At 38.9% G+C, this 14794-nt stretch overlaps 1 protein-coding gene across 1 annotated transcript in view; it reads right to left on the bottom strand.

The window, feature by feature from the left end:
• NIBAN1 (niban apoptosis regulator 1) overlaps nt 1-5820 on the bottom strand; it is a 55632-nt gene extending 49812 nt beyond the window's left edge. The window contains exon 1 of the mRNA XM_081946850.1: nt 5624-5820. Within this exon, the coding sequence (XP_081802976.1) occupies nt 5624-5678 (55 nt within the window). The 5' untranslated portion in view covers nt 5679-5820. The remainder of the gene's footprint in view (nt 1-5623) is intronic.
• Between the last annotated feature and the right edge of the window lie 8974 nt (nt 5821-14794).

The following is a 14794-nucleotide window of genomic DNA, read 5'->3' on the forward strand; positions in this document are numbered from 1 at the left end:
CTAGGGATTCGAACCACCAAACTGCCGACTTTTCGTATCGACAAATAAATAAATGGATTTACTTAGAATGAATTTCAGATCCTATTCTAAGCACCCATTTAAAAGCAAGCACAAATTGTGTTTATTTGATTTCTGTACATACAGTAGATTATAAAGATTGGCACCTTCTCCAGGTTTCAGATAAGCCTCTTCACCATCTTGAGTCCACAGACAACAGAGCTCTGTTTTTGTTGGCCAAAATACTATACATTTCTTTCATTCAATGTTCAGCTTTGTACCTTGCCAAAATTATGCAGTAACACATCCCTTTGCTTACAGGCAAAATAACCTGGAATTCATCTGAACAGTGCTATAGACATTTTAAAGAAATGGATCACATAATCTGGTGACAATTTAGTAGTCCTGGAGGTCATAATAAGGGCTCTCCATTATTTTCTTAGTCACAGCATATGAAGCTTAGATGTGTAAAGTGAAAAATATATCTAAGTGTTCTTTGCATTGTGGGGTATGGGTATATGCAAGGCATGAGTATCTCCACAAATGCCTTCACTAGTATTTTGTACTCTTCAATGACTATTGACTGAATTGGCATGCTTTGATCACAAATTGTTGAAACGCCCAATGACTCAGGAGGAGGACTCAAATGGGCATTAGCCTTGAATCTCTGAGCAGCCACAAGAGATCTGGACTGACACCCCCAAAGCTGACAATACAAGGACATTGTCAGCTTAAACTGTGGATCTGGTTGCTTGCTCCTGAAAACAAATCTATCCCTATATTACAGATTCCATTCAGTACAAGTTACATCTGAGGAAAAACTAAATGTAAATTTAAATTTATTTATTACAGCCCTGAGGACAGATAGAAATAAGGTATTGAATAGAAGTACTACATTCCTCAATATATACAGTATGTACATTATACAGTATGTGTATAAATATTTGTACATATGTATAAAAGGGAAAAACTATTCTCACTATGACTTCACTGTATTTCTTATGAACTAACTGAGGTTCAGCTACATCGGCCAATTAGTTGCTGTAAACATCTATTTTCCTACACTGTAAGCCAAAGTCAGTTAGAGTACAAGTATCATTGTCCATTAATTTAATAATGGCTAGCAAGTAGAAAGACACAATTTAGAAAAATTAAGCAGTTTTGAGCTGGGAGAAACGTGGGATAATAATACTATTTAAATCCAATGAATATAAAGCAGGGGTGTCCAAACTTTTTGCAAGGAGGGCCAGATTTGGTGAGGTGAAAATGTGTGGGGCCGATCATTCAGCCTGACATTCTTTGAACCCTTAACATTAAATGCGAATGCACTCTCCCAAAAATGGCCCATTTTTCACGAAAATGGGCCTTTTTTTTAAAAGGGCATGAATAGCCTTTAAGAGGCTTCTAGAGTGCTCCTGGGGGCTAGGGGGGCAAAGTTGAGCAAAAAATGGGCCATTTTTTGCTCATTTATGCCCTCCACAGCCCCCAGGAGCACTCTGAAAACCTCCTAAAGGCTATGCGCAGCCATTTTGGTGAAGGGGGAAGTTTTGGGAGGCAAAAAATGCTGTATTCAATGTATAAGATGCACCCAGATTTTTAGCCTCTTTTTTGAGGGGAAAAAGATGCATCTTTATACTTCGAAAAATATGGTATTTTATGAAAGACTAAACAAATAACTCCAGTGGGGAGAAGAGGTTGCGGGCCGCTTGAAAATTGAAAAAGGGCCACATTTGGTCCCCGGGGCGCACTTTGGACATGCCTGATATAAAGAGATTACTGTGGAATGAAGTTAATTCAATGGGGCCTAAATTTAAAGATTTAAATAGCTGTAAAATTACCCCTAAGATGGACTGGTTATCACATTTAATCTATTAAATGTGATTTGTACAAAAGTTTATCTTTCTCCTGTCCTGATCTCTTTCCCTACACATTTGTATCATTACCCTACCAACTTATTGTGCTGAATAGGTACACTCCCTTATAATGACTCCTCCAAAGCAGTGTATATATATATAATCATATCTGTGCAAAATAAGTTATTCAAATCTCCCCTTTTTACGTAATTGATATAAGTGGCATAATTTATATAATAGAGGTATGCAAAAAAAGATGAGAAGTCCTATTGTACTTAGCTGTCTTCCAGAGTCTTCAGCAAGGTATTTCTATTATGGTGAATACAGTAGCTTGTTGGGTTCTTGGAGTTTCTGAACTTGGTTCTTTTCTTGCAAACATTACATTACTAACCTATGAAACATCTTTAGTGCCTCATCAGATGTCCCTACCCTGATCATAAAACATCTGCAAAAAAAGCAAACTCAGATAACACCAATAACTGAGCAAACTCAGATAACACCAATTATTTAGGAGCCTAAATAATATTCTAATGAACTAAGGAGACATTTCCTGACAGTTAGAACAATTAATCAGCGGAATGTGCCTCCAGAAGTTGTGGGTGCTCCAACACTGAAGGTTTTTAAGAAGAGATTGGACAACCATTTGTCTGAAATGGTTTGGGGTTTCTTGCTTGAGCAGGGGGTTGGTCTAGAAGACCTCCAAAATCCCTTCCAACTCTGTTATTCTATTATTCTTAGGATATTATTAGGATTTTAGCCTTGCAATTTGCATCATTTCTTTTTTTTTATTGTAAAATTTTTATTGGTTTTTTACAAATGTTTTAGGGGAAAAGGTAAATAGGTGTAGAAAATTTTTGACAGCTTTAACCAAAAAGAAAAGAAAAAACATCAAAATTTGAATAAACATTGGCAGCCTTTTGCTTTTACATTCAATCATCAATATATTCAATCATCTTTTGTATCACTTCCGAGAGTTACATTATAACAACAATTGCAAAAATGTTTCAACTCATTTCAATTTGCATCATTTCTTGTCTGCATTAAATAATTGATCCCCCCCCTTTTAAAATCTCACTCCAAATCCTTTGACAATTTTTAAGCGAGGATCACTATCATTCACAAGCCTGACCACACTGTTTATCCACAAGTTAATTAATTATGAGAAATGAAATAACGTAACATTTTATTTTGTCTGCTTCCCTATGTGTTTTCAGTGCAGTCCCTGGTTAATCACCCCCAAACCAGATGCAATAGCCATGACATTGATCCCTTTGGTACTCTTAAGAAGACATAACTTACCTCCAGACTGGTCAAATTTAAAGGACTGCTGTAATTAGGTTTTTCAAATAATGTGTGCACTGAATTTATAATATAGGTAGTCCTCAATATTTCATTTAATGACTGTTTGAAGTTCTAACGGCATTGAAAAAAGTGACTTATGACCCTTTTTCACACTTATGACCTTTGCAGCATCCACATGGTCGTGAGATCAGAATTCAAACGCTTGGCAACTGACTCGCATTTTTGACAGTTGCAGTTTCTGGGATCATGTGATCAACTTTTGTGATCTTCTGACAAACAATGGTGAAGCCAGATTCACTTAACAGCCATGTTGCTAGCTTAACAACTGCAGTGACTCAGGTAACAACTGTAGAAATAAAGGCCATAAAATTTTTGGGGCTCAACTGTAGTCATAAGTCAAGGATTACCTGTAATTCTAAAATGTAAGAATAAAAGGAGTGTTATTTTCACATATGCATCTCCATATATACAAAGATCTCTTTCAGCAACTAGGCAGGGAACCAACATAAACTTCTGTCTGTTGTTTGGTAACAGCTATTTCATGAAAGCCTTGCCAAAGGAGGTCTTCCAGACTCAGTCAATAATCTTAGAAAATTAGTTTGGTATCCCTATCTAGAATTAATTGTGCAATAATAGTTTTGAATGCTTTTTTTTAGCATGCTCTGCTGGAATTGTAGCAGAATTTATTGGGTGGAGGTTATACCTCTAAGTTCTTTATGGACCTGAAATAATTTATGAGAATGTCAGTTTTTTAAAACGATCTGAGTTTCGGCAAATCTCTCAGAGGGATTCATTCAGTTCACCTGTCTTTTAGTAACAGAGACTCCAACTCTGACATTATGTTACAGAATAATTTATAGTAATATGCACCATCCTTATTTGAACTCCTGGACTAGAGATATAAAGCTATATCTTATCTTATTAGATTCATCTAACGCAATAATCATGGAAGAGACTCCATGTTTCTACTCTGTGGGTTTACACAATACTTATAAAGCTAGCTGCATTGTATTGCGTAAAAAGCATAGTGACATACAAATTCAATTGTATAAAGCACAGTGACTACAAGTTCAATTCCCAATAGAACAATCTGAACCACATAAAATCTAATACTAAGTATAATGGCTGCATGTACTTGCTCGTCTCAATAAAATCATGGGATACAAATCAAGAAGAAATGGCCTTTCTGCTACTCCTGTTTTTTCTTCTTCTAACGTTATCAGTTTGCTCAAACTCTTTGACTAATTAGGAGGATCTCCGAAGGTTTTGGTGATATTCCTGCATTCAGAGCCACTTAAGATCTTTCTCTCTTTTTTGCTTCTCCCAATGTGTTTATGTTTATGTTATGAGCCTGTGGGATACTTTTTCAAATGATATCAACCTAAGGAGCAGATTCATCTTAAGTCAATAATCAACAAAAGAGTCCTGTAGATTTGGAATCTAGACAAACGTTTCTAAAATCACCTTTGAAAAGTTCAGGAACTTTTTTATATGACTGACTGACATCCCTTTCTTCTCTCAGGAAATCACAAGCAAATTGTTCATCCCAGCTGAAGAAGCTTCTTGGATGAGAAGAGAAACTTCTTCAAAGAAAAACTAGAAAATCCAGTTGAAAAAAAAAAGCACTTCTGGGACAACCATGACCTGGACATGAAGCAATTGCTTCCTTCATGGGGAGAATATGACAAATGAGAGCTATATTTCCCCCATAACAAGCACAATTCCCATTCTCCTGTTTTCCCCCAGCTGTTGCATCCCCTAAATATTATTTCCCAATTTATCAGCTTCCAGTAAAAACAGCAGCCCTCTTCCCAGTTAACCAGCTGTACTTTCTATTGTTCTGTCCGAGCAAATCTTTAAAATACAACGTGTGACCCATTCGTTAACTACCAGTACAGAACTCCCTAACGCTTTAGCAGTGCATAGGACTGCGCTACACGTGGCTCGCCTCCGTTGGGCAGTCAACGCTCAGCCTTTCAGTCACATGTCCGGGGTGACTTGAAGCAAAACCCCAACAAGTTCAAAGAGAAATTACCCGCACGTTTACGCGCCTCAGCCGCCACGTATGCTGTAGCGGATTTCAGTTGCCGTGCCCTTCGCGTAAGAAAACGAGGGGCGACAGCTGTTCGGTTGAGTGGCAAGTGGTTTATCTCGCGGCGAACGACCGTAGCGGCCGTGCGGGAAAAAGCGCGTTCTTCTCGGCGCGCAGCATTGAAAGCGCTTCGCAAGTTTGCAGGCGACTCCTGTCAGCGCCCAGCCGCCCAAGGCCCGTTGTTCCCAAACACAGAGCGAGACAGCTTCGCAAACTTTTCCCGCGCGTCGCTCCTTGTTAGCCAAAACAGTCCCGTCCGCCACACGACCGTTCCCGACCGCTTGGCCAAGCTCCTTCTCCCCCCCCCCCCCACCTCGACTTTGGCATCGGACTCGCCCGCGCAAACGCGCGCCGAGTGAAGGGACGCTCGGCGCCGTACCTCGGATGTAGGTGCACTTGCTGTCGTCCAGCAAACTGGAGCTCGATCCGCCCATCCTGCCGGCGATCGGGGCGGCTGAAGGGAAGGAACTGATGCGCGGCTGAGTGAAGGGAGCTGGAAGCAGGATGGGTTACAACCCAACCTTTCCTCTCCGCGCTCCACTCTCTCTCTCGCCCTCAGGCGCTCCACTCTGTCACCCCCTCTGCAGCCCAAGTGCAAAACTTCCTCCAGCCCCAGGCACCGCCCGATCAGGCGCCTCCTTCCCCGTCCTCCTGGCAGAGGATCAGGCCGCCGAAGGCGCCTCGGTTCCGGGAGAAGAATCCTCGCTCCGAGCAAACGAAGAGCAGAAACCGGCTTTCTTCTGGATTCCTAACTCCAGCTCCCTCTTCTCTGCCTTTTTCTGCAAACTGCTGAACCAAATTCTGGGGCCTCTTGATAGATACCGAAGGAGCGGCAAGAGGTCTTGTGTTACTTCCATCGCCAGCCAGCGAGAGAAATAGAAAAGGCTTGTCTTGACTGCACATTAAAAGAACACCGGTTGGTGTTGGAGCGTCGAGGGAGCACCTGAGCTCTCTGCAGGAACATCAACTCTTTCAAACTTCACATCTAACCTGCATGAGAAAGATCTTTCTCTCGTGGCTTTTCTGCTTAAAGCAACGGTCTTTTGGCCTAAGATAAGGTAAAGGTTCCCCTCATTTGTGCTGGTTGGTCATGACTAAACACATGGAACGCTGTACCTCCCCACCAAGGTGGTCCCTATTTTTCTACTTGCATTTTTACATGTTTCCAAACTGCTAGGTTGGCAGAACTTGGGACATGTAACATAGAAGCGCTGAACTGCCAACCTTTCTGATCGACAAGCTCACTACCCTTAGCCTAAGACAGTGCTTCTCAATTATTTTCTGTCATGCCCCCCCTAGGAAGAAGAAAACATTTCGCGCCCCCCCCCCCGCACGACTGTAAATAGTATCATTTGTCTATAAAATTGTTATAAGTACACCTCTGCATAACACTGTATCCTTATTAACGTATAAGAGAATAAAAAAAGAAAGAAATGTGGATCAATTTACAACAAAGAATAGCTTTATTAACTGTAGCAGAAAAGATTTAAAGGAGCACAGGATTTAAAGGAACACAATATTAAAAAAAACTTTAACCTGCAAAACAAAAATATATAAAATAATTTGAGCTGAGCCCCCCTTTACGGAGCCTCGCGCCCCCCTTGGGGGGCCCGCCCCACTATTTGAGAAGCACTGGCCTAAGATAACTTGGACCATATTCTACTAAGAATGGAGATTGTTGGGTTGGGGTCAGGTCTGAATGGCTAAATAACTGATGTTATTTAGTTTGGCTAATGAAAGAAAACCACCAAACTCAGAGAGCACCAAGAATCCATGATTAGCAATCTAGAATTTTACCTTCATAAATTTGAAGGAACCCCTGAGACTATCTAGCCTAACCGCTCCTCTCTGCCAGAACCCCAGTTTTTCTGACTGATGGCTGTCTTTGCATTAGGACAGTGGTGGGCAACCTTTTTTTTCAACTGAGCCAAATCTCGCCAAAACCACGATTGAAATTTACTTTGAGAGCCACATTTTTAAAACCGAAAATACATAGGATGGTACACTGTTTTTAGTTTCAATAAGTTTTTATTGAGAATATTCTGCATGCAAGTATCCACATAGGTCGAGAGGATACAAATAACACAACTAATAAAACAAAAACTTTAGAACGATATTATTTATCGATAACATTAAATTCCGTAAAATTTGCCTTACAATGTAGAGAAAATTACATCCTGACATTGACTGACAAAGTCACAACCACTAATGTGAACATTGGCCTTGCATTTCCTTGGATAGTTTGAGTAAGTCAGGTTTGTATGTTGTTGTTTTTAATTTCATCTCTCTCTCCCACTTTCTTTCTTTTTCTCTTTTTCTTTCTCTCTCTGGCTCTTTGTCTCTCTCTCCCTCCCTCCCTCTCTGTCTCCCTCTGTCATTTTCTCTGGGTGTCTATCTGTCTGTCTCTCTCTCTGTATCTCTGTCTCTCTCTTCTCCCTCCCCCATCTCTGTCACTCTGTGTGTGTGTGTGTCTGTCTGTCTCTCACTCACTCTGTGTGTGTGTGTGTCTGTCTCTGTCTCTCCCTCTGTCTCTCTCCCCTCCCTTCCTCTCTCTCTGTCACTCTGTGTATGTGGGTGTGTCTGTCTCTCACTCATTCACTTAATCACTCACTCTGTGTGTGTCTCTCTCTCTGTCTGTCTATCTTTCTCTCCCTCCCTCCCCCTCTCTGTCTCTCTCTGTCTGTGTGTGTGTCTGTGTGTCTGTCTGTCAGTCTCTCTCTGATTCCCTCCCTCACTCCCTCTCTCTGTTCCTCTCTCTGTCTGTCTGTCTCACTCACACACACACACACACACACACACTGTGGTCACCTTGTTGAGTGTTCCAATCACATTTGAAACACTCAACAACTGGCCTGCATTTATGGTATTTTGCAGCATTCTGCAGTCATAGGACCAAAATTGGTTGTCACTCGCCCGGGCTTTTGCAGAAGCTTCCCTCCGAAGCCCGAGAGGAGGGAGGGGAGCGGGCACCCGGCACACAGAAGAGCCGCATTAAAGGGTGTAAAGAGCCGCATGTGGCTCGCAAGCCGCGGGTTGCCCACCACTGCATTAGGACAATCAGTGAAATGGAGACTGAACTCTCACTTACTGGCTCAGCTCTAAAACTGCTCCTCTTTTTAGGATGTTTCTTCTTGTTCAGCCAGAATCTCCTCTCCTGTAACTGAATTGATTTTTCTATGTTAGATACTCTGGAATAAGAGTGACCATATCCTAAGCTTAGGATCTGAGTAACATCTTTCAGTGCTGCATCCTGCCCTCCTTCCAACTAAGAAATTGTGTTACTTGGAAAAGGTGCTCCCAGACTCTTTCTGATTTTCGGCTCTTCTCCTTGTTGTCTTTCATCAGGGCTAAGAGCAGCCGCTTTGATCTCTTTTTTGGCTTCATTACCCTTCCCTAAACTTGATGCAGAGTTTGTGCAATTTCTTGTTCAAGTATGGTGTCTGCAAGGGGACCAGAGACTTGATTTGGGATCTCCCCAAAACTAAAGGTTCATTTCTTGAGATTCTTATGGATGCATTGGCTTTCTTCCCATGGTGATCATCCTGCTGACTCAGATTCAGTTTGCAATCGACTACTATTTTGAGGTTATTTTAATAAATATTTTAATTTTTATTATTATTTTCTAAATATAAAATACAAATAGAAATCAAAATAGTGAGTAAAAGGGCAAGATGAAAAGGGAAAGAGCATAGTGAGGAAAAGAGGAAGAAACAAAAAAAGCAGTAACTTCCATCTTTTTTTGATGCAGTAAATTATATACCGCTAATAAAATTATAATCTCAACTTTTTATTACACACACACACACACACACGTCACTTCTGTAACAACATCCAAGCTCAAAGTTAGAATATTATTTTTATCTCTTCTACTCAGAAAGTCCGTAAGCAGTTTGCAAGTAGAAACAAAGCCAGTTTCATTATTTTCTTTAATCAATGTTGTTAACTATGCCATTTCTACCAGTTCCATCAATTTCTCAATGTATCCTTCCATTCTGGGAGTTGATGCCTCTTTCCATTTTTGAGGGCTTAAAATTCTCACTGCTATCAGCATATATAATAACAACGTTCCATTCTTCCCCTATTCCTTTTTGAACGGTCCTAAGAGAAAAAAATTATGGTTTCCATTATATACTTATTCTAAAAATCTTCTGGATTGAAGCATAAATCTGGTCCCCATATTTCTTTACCTTGTCACAAATCATCCACATATGATAAAAAGTACCTTCTTTGCAAGTATATTACTTTACAATTATATTTCTAACAGACTTTTGAAACACCTTTATGTATCTTTGACAATTTATCCAACATTAAATGCCAACAGTACATCATTTTATTCAAACACACTATAAATGTCTTACAAATACGTTATAATTCAACCTACATTTCCAAAAGATCATTTTCATCATTATTTTCAAATTTTGTCTTTTGTTCTTCTTACAGTGCATCACTAATAAAATTATCATGTTAAAATATGATTATATGATTATATCTAATAAATTAATTACTATCACTAATTTATCATAATCAATTACCAGTATACATATAGAATATAAAAAAGTACAAATGAAACCTTAATGATAGAACTACATTGTAGCTCCCATCTGTGTTCTTATGCAAGTTGCCGTAGTTCAGGGGTGTCAAACTCGAGACATGTCGTCACATGACGTATCACAACTTTTTTTCTTCACTAAAACGGGGTGGGTGTGGCCAGTGCGTAATGCATCTGACTTGTGGGCTGTGAGTTTGCCACCCCTGCCATAATTTGTCAAATCCAAATTGCTAAACATCAGATATTTTTGTCTCAAATGTTATTTTTCAAAAGACAACTGGATTTTCTTGATTTTTTTTTTCTGTTTCGCTTGCCATCCAGAAGCTTTTTTAGTTCAGTTCAGTTCAACTGAAGGAGCATCTTGGATGAGAAGTGAAATGTCTTCAAGGAAAAAAACAAGAAAGTCCAGTTGCCTTTTGAAAAATCACCTTTTGAACAACCATGACCTGGATGACTAAGAATCTCCATAGATATCAGATATTTTTCTACTGAATTTTATTTATGCACCACTCTCTATTGAGAAATGATAAATATTTTTCTGGAAGTTGGAGTTTTTAAAAGATATATAAATAACTTTATCTAAGAGTTGGTATAAATTAGGCATCACAAAATCATGGTTTATCAATTTTATCTGCTTATGTTAATTAATATATATTGAAGACTAGATGAGCAACGATTGTTATCAATCTGTCCCCAGTTCTTTGAGGAACATTAAAAATTATTTGAATACAGTTTTAAGAATGTTTTTACTTAATTATACACCATTTGAAGTTTTTGAATGGAATAGAGTAGAGTAGAGTAGAGTAGAGTAGAGTAGAGTAGAGTAGAATAGAATAGAATAGAATAGAAGAGAAGAGTTGGAAAGGACCTTCTAGTTCAACCCTCTTCTTAAGCAGGAAACCCTCCACCACTTCAGACAAATGATTATCCAATCTTCTTATCCAATGCTTTTTGTCTTACCCTCAGGTGCTTTGGAGAATAGTTTAATTCCCTCTTCTTTGTGGCAGCCACTGAGATATTGAAACACTGCTATCATGTCTCCCCTAGTCCTTCTTTTCATTTACCTGGGAGAAGATTGGCCTACGAACTTACTTCTAGACAAATTCATGATTACTAGTAATAACTCTGTAGTTTTCAATGAGTTTATCAATCATCTATTTATTGGTTTGCTTGTTCTAATATTTTACGGCTGCTCTAGATTATATATAATATATTTTGTCAATTTTATCAATGTATGATTGACAAATTTTGCTGAATCTTTATTTTTCACTTTTGAAGAGAGTGGTAACTCTTTTTATCCTAACTAGGAAAGCTTGATAGACAACTGTAGAAGAAAGGTTTAAATGTGAAATCATCTTATGGAATAAGAAATAAACATTTCTGCTTTTAAAATTTCTGGATATTTTCATTTTTAATTTTACCTGTTTGTAGCAAAGAATGAGTTTTGCAGGATTTCTCCCTTGATATTGTACTTGGACCAAAAAGAAGAGTTAGCAGCAGATCTGATCATCAGGAGAATCCTATCTAAGAGCAACTGGGGAATTTTAAAAGTCAGAGGTTTATTGTCAACCAAGATACTCTTTCACAGCTAGTTTCTCAACAAGATGGGGGAAGGCTTGGCGTCTTTTCTCTGGCTTCCATAGCCTTGAAACCTGAAATGATTCCATAGAAAACGAACCATTTCAAATGTGCTAAGCCTAATCACCATAATGGATGACCTTCATTGTGAATTTAATAAAAATATAATTTTCTTAAATTGCTTGGGAGGCTCTAGTAGTATTGAACAAAATGTCCTTCAAATGCTATAATATGGAACAATGTTTTAAGCTGATTCAGCCATGTTGAACATGGGATCTGGAATCACAATTTAGAACATAGATGATGGCTCTTTTGTGCCCCCTCTGAAATGTATTATCTCCAAAAACTGATGAGACAGGTGATCAAGTACTGGGGTTTGTTGTACTGATGATCTTGGTTTCATTTGTTCCTTGTCCTCAAATATCAAAGAAGGCAGCAATTCTGTTGACCAATGCCTAAGCTCAGGTTTGGTTTGAATCCAATGAAGTTTGTTCAAGACTAAATGGAGGTCTTTGGAGTCCCAGGGGGAAATAAGCTTTCCCCTGTGCGCTCACAACAGCAAACCAGTTGTTAAGGTAAGTGCAACCTGCCACTGCCTAGAATGTTATTTCTATTTCAGACTACACCAATATTGATTAGAGATGCCACTTTCAAACAGTGGAAGAAAGATATCTACATTTATTTGGCAAAATAAAAAACCAAGAATTAAATATAAGCTACTGCAAGATTCTAAGCATAGAGGAGGTGTGAGTTTACCAGACTTTAGATTACATTATGATGCTTGTTGTCTGGTATGGTTAGAGATTGGATAACTTTAAAAAATTCAAGGCTGTTAGACCACAAATTTTTTGATTTGAGATTTGGGTACCATGCCTATTTGTGGTATGACAAAGTAAAAGTTAGCCCTGGTTTTAAGATTCATGCTATTAGGCAATCGATTGGATGTGTATGGTGGAAGTACAAAAGAAGATTAGCTGATAAAATGCCATTGTGGTTATCACCTCATGAAGCACTATGTAGAACAGAGATGATACTGGAATGCAAATAGATGACATATTGAGATTTATGATATTTGAAAACGAGGGATTCAAGATAAAAAAGAAAACAATTAGTAAACGAAGGATTTGCCTGTAATTAGTTTAATTATTATAAAACTTTTGAAATATTTAAATTTGATTTTAAAAAGTTGTTTTCACAGGAACTAAATCTGAACTGGACGTTAATTTATGTTCTGGAGATGACCACTTTATTATTAAAGTACATAAAATATTACTCAAGATGAATCTGGAAGATGAATATGTTAAAGTGTGTATGGTCAAATGAGCAAAAAATTTTGGTGTAATATAATGCTAGATAAATGGGAGAATATATGGACAAGGAAATTAAAATTTACTATAGTTTGAAAGAAAAGTTTTATAAAATGATGTATCAATACAATACAATACAATAGTAGAGTTGGAAGGGACCTTGGAGGTCTTCTAGTCCAACCCCCTGCCTAGGCAGGAAACCCTATACCGTTTCAGACAAATAGCTATCCAACATCTTCTTAAAGACTTCCAGTGTTGGGGCATTCACAACTTCTGGAGGCAAGCTGTTCCACTGATTAATTGTTCTCACTGTCAGGAAATTCCTCCTCAGTTCTAAATTGCTTCTCTCCTTGATTAGTTTCCACCCATTGCTTCTTGTTCTACCCTCAGGTGCTTTGGAGAATATTTTGACTCCCTCTTCTTTGTGGCAACCTCTGAGATATTGGAATAATGCTATCATGTCTCCCCTAGTCCTTCTTTCTCTTAAGCTAAACATACCCAGTTCCTGCAACCGTTCTTCATATGTTTTAGTCTCCAGTCCCCTAATCATCTTTGTTGCTCTTCTCTGCACTCTTTCTAGAGTCTCCACATCTTTTTTACATCGTGGCGACCAGAACTGAATGCAGTATTCCAAGTGTGGCCTTACCAAGGCATTATAAAGTGGTATTAACACTTCACGTGATCTTGATTCTATCCCTCTGTTGATGCAGCCTAGAACTGTGTTGGCTTTTTTGGCAGCTGCTGCACACTGCTGGCTCATATTTAAATGGTTGTCCACTAGGACTCCAAGATCCCTTTCACAGTTACTACTACTGAGTATGGTATCACCTATACTGTACCTGTGCATTCCGTTTTTGTTGCCTAAATGTAGAACCTTACTCTTTTCACCATTGAATTTCATTTTATTAGATAGTGCCCAATGTTCAAGTTTGTCAAGATCCTTCTGTATCTTAAGCCTATCTTCTGGAGTGTTGGCTATTCCTGCCAGCTTGGTATCATCTGCAAATTTGATGAGTTCCCCATTTATTCCCTCATCCAAATCATTGATGAAGATGTTGAAGAGTACTGGGCCTAAAACAGAGCCTTGGGGTACTCCACTGCATACTTCCCTCCATGTAGATGCAGTTCCATTGAGAACTACACGTTGAGTGCGGTTGGTCAGCCAGTTACCAATCCATCTGGTGGTGATGCTGTCTAACCCACATTCTTCTACTTTATCTAGTAGTAGGTTATGGTCTACCTTATCAAAAGCCTTACTGAAGTCCAAGTAAACTATATCAACGGCATTCCTCTGGTCCACTAATTTTGTCACATTATCAAAGAATGCAATAAGATTAGTCTGGCATGATCTGTTTTTGACAAATCCATGTTGGCTTTTGGCTATTACTTTGTTTGCTTCTAGGTGTTCGCAAATTCGTTGCTTGATTATTTTTTCCAGAATCTTTCCTGGTATTGAGGTTAGGCTGATAGGTCTGTAGTTTCCTGGATCTAATTTTTTCCCTTTTTTGAAGATGGGAACCACATCAGCTCTTTTCCAGTCCTCTGGTAGTTCCCCGGTGTTCCAGGATCTCTGAAAGATATAATTCAGTGGTTCTGAGATCTCGTCTGCTAGTTCCTTCAGAACTCTGGGGTGTAATCCATCCGGTCCTGGTGATTTGAACTCATCTAGGGTAGACAGGTGCTCACTTACCATTTTCTTCCCTATTTCAATTTGTGTTCCTAATTTTGTGGTGCTGCTTTTGATAGGTTGGACTGTTTTATCCCTTTGTGTAAAGACAGATGCAAAACATGAGTTAAATAGTTCTGCTTTCTCCCTGTTGCTTGTCACCTTCTTGCCACTTTCTCCTAGCAATGGACCAATTGTTTCCTTAACTTTTTTCTTGTTTTTAACATGTTGGAAGAAGCTTTTTTTGTTAATTTTTACTTTTGTGGCAAGCCTTTCTTCATTGTGAGCCTTAGCTTTCCTCACTTCATCTTTACAGGCTCGGGCTATTTGCTGATATTCTGCCTTAGTTATGTCCCTCTCCTTCCACTTTTTATACTTACTTTTTTTGTCTTTCAGTTTGTCAGATAGTTGTTTATGCAGCCATGCTGGTTTCTTTTGGGAGCTGTTGTT

The sequence above is a fragment of the Natrix helvetica genome (assembly GCF_964273705.1).
Source record: "Natrix helvetica genome assembly, chromosome: 3".
Classification (NCBI taxonomy): Eukaryota; Metazoa; Chordata; class Lepidosauria; order Squamata; family Natricidae; genus Natrix; species Natrix helvetica.